This window comes from Emydura macquarii, unplaced genomic scaffold (assembly GCF_026122565.2).
Source record: "Emydura macquarii macquarii isolate MOO-44397 ecotype Brisbane River unplaced genomic scaffold, CSIRO-AGI_Emac_v2 contig_3411, whole genome shotgun sequence".
NCBI lineage: Eukaryota > Metazoa > Chordata > Testudines > Chelidae > Emydura > Emydura macquarii.
This window is the reverse complement of record NW_027133548.1, coordinates 63,674-71,139: the sequence shown is the minus strand read 5'-3', so window position 1 is coordinate 71,139 and position 7,466 is coordinate 63,674. Positions and strand designations below refer to the sequence as shown.

The 7,466-nt window shown below is 51.8% G+C and overlaps 1 protein-coding gene across 1 annotated transcript; it reads left to right on the top strand.

Moving 5' to 3' along the window:
* Positions 1-1,700: 1,700 nt before the first annotated feature.
* LOC137144224 (olfactory receptor 52D1-like) lies at positions 1,701-2,657 on the top strand. The gene has a single exon (XM_067534437.1). It carries the CDS (start codon positions 1,701-1,703, stop codon positions 2,655-2,657), a length of 957 nt encoding a protein of 318 aa, XP_067390538.1.
* The last annotated feature ends 4,809 nt before the right edge of the window (positions 2,658-7,466 follow it).

The following is a 7,466-nucleotide window of genomic DNA, read 5'->3' as shown; positions in this document are numbered from 1 at the left end:
TGAGGGGGCCCTGCTGGACGGGCTGTCCTGGGCCGGGGAAGCGCGGAGGGGGCAGGCTCAGGGTGTGGGGTGAGCGCTGGGAACCAGGTGCAAGGGGACTATTGACCCCTCAGTGACACGAAGTGAGGGGGCCCTGGGCAGGGCCCGGTGCAGAGAGATGCCCCCAGCCCAGAGGCTGCACAGGCCAGACTGGGAGGGGGCCGTGACCCTGACGGGGGGACTGACGCTGGGAGAAGGGCCCTGCCCCCAGCGCCTGGGGTGTGTGGCAACCGCCAGAGCCCGTGTCCGACCCACGGCGTCCCTGCCCCACAGCCAGGCCTGGGCAGGGGCCTGCGACGTGTGTGACATAGACTGTGAGCGTCCCTCACACCCCACAGACACCGGGTGTGGGGCCGGGCCAGGGGCAGCGCTGGGTGTTTGCCTTCCACCTTCCTCGTCTTATCTTTTCTATATTTTTTAATTGGTGGCTCTTTAATAAATTGTATTTGCTTTGAGTCACACACAACGATCAGTGGGTCAGGGAAGTGCCCAGTGCAGGGAGCATCCCGGGGTGGGGACACCCTCGCCCCTGTCCTAAGTGACCATGTCAGGACTGGGGGTCGAGCCCCTCAGGGATCCTGGGCCCAGCTTTGTTGGGGTTATGGGGACCCCACCACACAGGAGAGTGAGCGGGGAGCCCCCGAGGTCAGGCCGGCCTGTGGGTAAAGGGCGTGGGGGTGAGAACTCAGATCCTGTCGCCAGCCAACTCCCCCGGGGCCGTGTGTGAGCCAGGAAAGCTCCCCCAGTAGCGGGACCGTCTCCCGCTGACACAGGTGTGTTTGGAAGGCTGGGCTGAAGGAAAGGCACCCGCCAGGTTTCACTCCTGGTTAACTGCACAGAAGGGGCTGGGGTATTCGTGGGGCTTGTCTGGAAACGAGGAGTCAGTGTGAATTTCCTTCCCCCCGCCAGTGTCCATGGGACCCAGAGTGCCCCAGCCAGACCCCGTGTGAACCTCCTGCCACCCCCTCCCAAAGGCAGGGCAGTGAGAAGTGCAGCTCTTCCCCAGGAAGGTGTGGGGCTCAGCCCTCCTTGGCTGGCAGTGCGGCACGGCAGCTCCCCTCTGGCTGCGAATCCTGCTCTGCTGCTCTGTGAACGGAGACGTTCGACCAGCAGTGTCAGCAAGTTGCTTTAGGGTTTGCTGTTCTGCAGGGCGTTTATTGCTGGAAGAGATGCCGGCTTGACAGCCCTGGGGAAAGCTCAGGGGAGTCAATCTACAGCAGGTGAGATTCCCCCACGCCCTTCCAAGAGCCTGCAGCTCTGACCAAAAGAGGCTGCCTCTAAGGACGGGGAGGGCAGCTGAGCCACCCGGGACCACTCCACCCCCCTCCTCTCGGCTGGGATGGCCACCAAGGGGATATTTAGCCGCCAGCTCCCACAAGAGTCCAGGCTGAGCCATGCAAACCCATTACACTCCTGCCTGATAATCCTCACATCATGTTCCCTTCCCTCCTCTGCTGCACTATTCACTCCTCCTGGCGGAAGGGAAGGTACAATCAGTAATATTGGCTGGGCTCAGCTCTCTCGCTCAGCTGGGAGCAGGGGGCCTGGTCTCCAGCTGGTTTACACGGTAAAACGCTAATGGCTCTCTGTCACTTCCAGCTCCGGACAGGGCCTGGGAAGCAGGCGTGCCGTGGATCAGACCAGACCCAGCCGGCCCCACCATGGCAGCTCCCAACAGGACCACGCCCCAACCCTCCACCTTCATCCTCCTGGGCATCCCGGGGCTGGAGGCGGCGCACGGCTGGATCTCCATCCCCTTCTGCTCCGCCTATATTCTGTCCCTTCTCGGGAACTGCCTCCTCCTGGCCGTTATCAAGACCGAGCCGAGCCTCCACGAGCCCATGTACCTTTTCCTTTCCATGCTGGCGCTCGCCGACCTGACCATCTCCAGCACCGCCCTGCCCAAAATCCTCTCCATATTCTGGTTCAAGGACGGGGCCATTCGTACGGACGCTTGCCTGGCCCAAATGTATCTCCTTCACTCCCTGACCGCCATGGAGTCCGGGTTCATACTGGCCATGGCCTTCGATCGCTACGTCGCGATCTGTAACCCCCTGAGACACTCGGCCATCCTGACCCACAGGGCCGTTGCCACGATAGGGCTGGGGGTGGTTTTGAGGGGGGCTGTGTTACTGGCTCCACACCCATTCCTGCTGAAACGGCTGCCGTACTGCGGGACCAACGTCATTTCTCACACCTATTGTGAGTTCATGGCCCTGGTGAAACTGGCCTGTGCAGACACGACTGTCAAGAAAGCCTATAGTTTGGCAGTAGCGTTTCTCACAGGGGGGATAGATTTTATCCTCATTGTCCTGTCCTACATCCTGATCCTCTGGACCGTCTGCATGCTCCCCTCCAGGGAGGCGCAGCTCCCGGCCCTCAGCACCTGTGGTTCCCACCTCTGTGTCATCCTCGTGTCTTACACACCAGCGTTTTTCTCCTTTCTCACCCATCGGTTTGGGCCCAGTGTGGTTCCCCATGTTCACATTATTGTTGCCAACATCTATCTGCTGGTTCCACCCATGACGAATCCCATCATCTATGGGGTCAGAACCAAAAAGATCCGGGAGAGCGTCCTCAGGCTCTTCTCCATCAGGGGCCTTCCAGCTCTCTCGTAGGGGGAAGAACATCGTAATGCAGAGCCTGACTCAGGGCCCCTCCCCTCGCATTCACCACCACCGGGAGACGTCCTTGTACACTGCGCATCCTCAGGAGACCCCCACCCCCGTGACGATCACACTGCATGCCCCTGGTGACGCCAGCAATCGCTGAGCTGGAAAGGGAACGCCAGGACGTTACGGGCTATTTTTAGTGGCCTGCCAGTGCAATTCAGTGACTGGAAACATGGAGATGGAGCTGGCACCGGGTGACCTGCTGCTGTCTGCAGACACCCAGCGCGTGCCCGGCTCTGTCCGTTCTACACCAACACACCTGAGGGGCTCGTGGGAGGACTCCTCTTCTGGGGAACAGCTCCGGGTACACGACTCGGGCTAGCAGCTCTCTCATCCCCTGCCCCACAGAGGGTTTTCTGCCACTGTGGGATCTTCTAAAAGCTCTGCCCTAGGAATGATTTGGGGGGCGGCTCTGGCCCGTGCGGTGCAGGGGGTCAGACTAGCTGATCACAATGGTCCCATCAGACCTGGGAATGGATGAGTCTGTGCATCTGAGGCAGAAGGTGTAACGTGGGCTGGCTTGATTGGGGGGGCATTTAGTATATTGTGTGACATCAGTATGTCAGGATCATAATAATTCGTGTGAGATATACCATGTCTGGTACTGTTAGGAAGGATATATTGTGCTGAGGAAGATAATAATACTTGTGTTCATGTAGTCTATGTGAAATGAAAGTTATGGATGTATTTGATATTTCTGTATGTCAATTTGGGCTGCCTGGGACACACCCCAGACAGAGAGACAGCAGGACAATAGCCCACTTAATGGCCCATTAAGATACTCACAGAGCCCAGGGGCCCAGGAAGAAGCTAAAGGCAGACCTGAAGAGTTACGAGGATTGGCCCATGTGACTCTGGACTCCATTTTAGTTCTTGTAACTTTCCCCAGGCCGCATGGCCCAGGACAGAGGGTTTATAAGATCAAACCACAGAATCCATTTTGTCTTTGTTCCTGTCCAGCTGCAGACACACACCTACCTCTGGATCAATTCATTGTGCAACTGAACCGAAGGACTTAGACCCATCCAGTGTTGGATGTGAACCAGAGGGAACTATACAAGCCTGCAACTCCACATTTCTTCCAGAAACCTGATGTATATGGACTTTCAATCATTTGTATGTATCTGATTGCTCTAATCCTTTAACATTTCTCTGATGGTTTCTTTCTTTCTTTTTATAATAAACCTTTAGTTTTAGTTACTAAAGGATTGGCTGGCAGTGTGGTATTTTAGGTAAGATCCAAACTTATATTAATCTGGTGCTGTGGCTGACCCCTTGGGGACAGAGAGAACCTTTTTAGTAAAGAACATAGAGTTTAAGTAACTGCTCTCTTTGCTGGACCTAGTGCTGATTTGGGAGCCAGAGGCTGAAATGCAGTAAAGGGGCTGTGTGCATTTGTGTACTGGCTTCTGTGGAGATTCAGAAGTGCAGTTTGTGGCTGGTTGGGAAGCCGGACTTCAGTGTCACCCACCAGCGCTGGGAGAATCTGCTCTCCTTTTACAGCCTGCCCTGATCTTGGCATTTTCAGGTGGCTGCCCTGGGCACAGGACGGGTCACAGTGGCATAGTCGTGGCAGGATCCACAGAACCAGACCATTTGGGTTTTGGATCAGAACCTCACGCTATTCCAAATTTTTAAATTTGATATTGAGAGTGTTAAAGATTAAAGCTAGTTAAGATGAGTGAGCAGAGATCACATGACGCTGTGAGCGCAAAACAGCTTAAACAGTTATGTAAAGAGAGAAAATTAGCTCTGAAAAGGGAATATCTCAAAGCAGAAAATGAGAGATCTACTCAGAGACAAGGACCTGAAAACAGGGTCTCCAGCTGACTTACTCACAGAGACAGCAGCGGCGGAAGATCGGCAGCAAGCCTGGGAAGAGAGACAAGGTCTGCAGCATGAGAGAGAAAGAGATTATGAGGAGGAGCTCAGAAGGATGAGACTAGAATCTGAGGCAAGAATTTCCAGACTCCAAAAAATACATGAAATGAGAGAAAAAGCTCATCAAGAATGGAAGAAAAAAGCCAATATCCAACTCCAGATCCTGGAACAGCAGGAATTGCATCTTTCTGGAAGCCCAGCTTCTCTTAACAGCGATTGGGAAAAGATCTCTCCAGTTTATAGCGATGTTGATGTGTTTAATGCTGATGTGGTAAATATGTATAGCCAGGTTATTGTCACCCAGTCCCAGAGGGAGTGTAAATGTAAGTCTCCTGTGTTACCAGTAAGCAATGGGGTAATTTGTGAGGGGTGGGTGCATGAATGCAAGCAATTGTCTGTATTTAGCCAGGTATGCTGTGACAAGGAAGAAAGTGTCTTTAGCCTTGGGATTGTGGAGAGTAGTAGCTTGTATGGTCAGAACAGCAGTTTATCTGCTGGGGGAGAAAAAATCTCCAGTGTTCTGTCTGTGGAGCGGGCAGAAGGTGCCTCGCAGTTTATGCCGATGGAGGATTTGTCAGTTGGACCAGAGGTGGTTCTGGATTCAACTAAGACCCAGGGAGGAAGTGTTCCTAAACCTGTGTCTGTTGGGGGTGATGGCTTGCCCCTGGGGGAAACTACCCCAGTCCCCAAAATTTTGTCTGGGAACAGCCATATGAGCTGGGACAAAGGGGAAGAAATCTCAAATTGTTTGAATGTTACAAGTCGCAGTTTATCTGCTGGGGGGGAAGTAATCCCCATTGTACTGTCTGTGAAGCAGGCAGAAAGTACTGTTCAGCTTATGCTGGTGGAGGATTTATCAGTTGGTATACTAGAGGTGGTTCTGGATTCAACTGAGACCCAGAAAGGAAGTGTTCTTAAACCTGTGTTTGTTGTGGGTAGTGACTTGCCCCTGGGGGAAGTTACCCCGGTCCCCAAAAGTTTGTCTGGGAACAGCCATGTAGGCTGGGACAAAGGGGGGGGGGAAATTCCAGATTGTTTGGATGATGAGAATAGGTGTTTATCTGCAGAGAGAGAGAGTTTGGCTCCAATTGTCTGTCTAAAGAGCAGACAGGGTGTGCCTCTCAGTTTATGCAAATTGAGGAGGGGCCAATTGTCTCAGATTGGGTTCTGGATTTGACTGAAACCCAGAAAGAGTCTGTTAGGGCTCAGGGAAATGTTTCTTTGGCGCAGGCCCTGGATGAAAACGGTAGGGGAGGAATTCCTGTGAAAAATGATTTGTTGCCTAAAACTGCTCCTGAAGGAATAAAACCTGTTAGCAGCGTTTGCAAGCAGTTTTCTGCAATTGAAGGGGGTGAAAGCGAATTGATTGAGTTACCTCAGGATGGGTCACTGCCTGCAGCGAGCAATAGTTTGTATGTTGAGAAACCTGGTTCAGTTTCTAACAGCCAAAGTTTTACAAATGTGGATGGATTCAGTGACTTTGTTTTAGAAAGGTCCAGTTCTGATACCTTGGAAAAGGTCCCAGATAAAGTGAAAATTATTAAAAAGCATAAACAGCCTGTAACCAAGTGGCTGTGCTTAATCATTAAGGTGGGGAGATGAGGATGTTGGAACCTGAATGTCTCCAGGCTGTTAGCTCTGTAAGTGAACACACAGGGTCTCAGTTCCAGAGGGAAATTTGGGCAGCTAAAGCTACACTGCAGGACAGTTGTGCTGTTGATCTCTTGAGGAAACAGGGAGTGGTAAGCAAACTCTCACCTCTGAATGCTTTGGGTGTATCTTGTAGTCTCTTAGTGGACTCAGGTACATTCGGGGCTATGTGGAGTCAGAAATTGGCAATGAAGGAACATCAGAGCCTGTTTATGAGATGCTAGTGAAAATGGTGGATCTCTCTTTAAAACCTAGTCCAGACTGGAAAGGGATAGCAGTTAAGCATCTGGAAACTAGTAAACTAGCTAGTGTATGTGTTAATGCAAATCACCTGCCTGACAGGGAGGGGGAAGATCCACCCATGGCTGATAGCAAGGAGAATTCCTCTTGGGTGTGGCCAGCTGAAAGTGAGTTGGGCATGCCTGGAACGGCTCTGAATTGGAGTCACATGCAGAATGAGTTGTTAGGGCTCAACGAAGGAATGTTTCTTTAGAGGGGCCAGAGTGGGGGTCCAAAGCCTAGCCCCAGCAGGAGGGTGATGTAGAGGTAACAGAACAACCAGTGGTGAAGCATGTGTCACTAATGAACCAACCCTTACAACTGTTTGTAAAAAATTAAATCACATCGTTACCTCCATGATGAACATTGCGAGGAGAAAGCCTGTTTTAGCTAAACATGATTTTGCTAATGATCTGTGTGCCAGTGTTAAATCTTGTAGTTAATTTGTTGTTAGTGCAAGAATTGTAAAAATGTACCATGTGCCTGATATTGTGTAAAACCCTTGAAACGTGTTAAAAACTGAAGAGGAAAAGTTCCTATGATGCATTCAGCAGTGCCTAGGGGCACCCCTTTCTGCATCAGTTTTGCGTGGGGGGCTGTCATGCTGTCTGGATGGGGGGCCCCTGAGGTGTATTCAGGAGCTCTGACTACTCCCTTCTACACCAGTCTCACGTTGGGGGTGTCATGCGGGCAGGCTTGAGTGGGGGGAGGGGGGCATTTAGTATATTGTGTGACATCAGTATGTCAGAATCATAATAATTCATGTGAGATATGCCATGTCAGGTACTGTTAGGAAGGATATATTGTGCTGAGGAAGATAAATATACTCATGTTCACGTAGTATATGTGAAATGAAAGTTATGGATGTTTTTGATATTTCTGTATGTCAATTTGGGCTGCCTGGGACACACCCCAGACAGAGAGACAGCAGGACAATAGCCCACT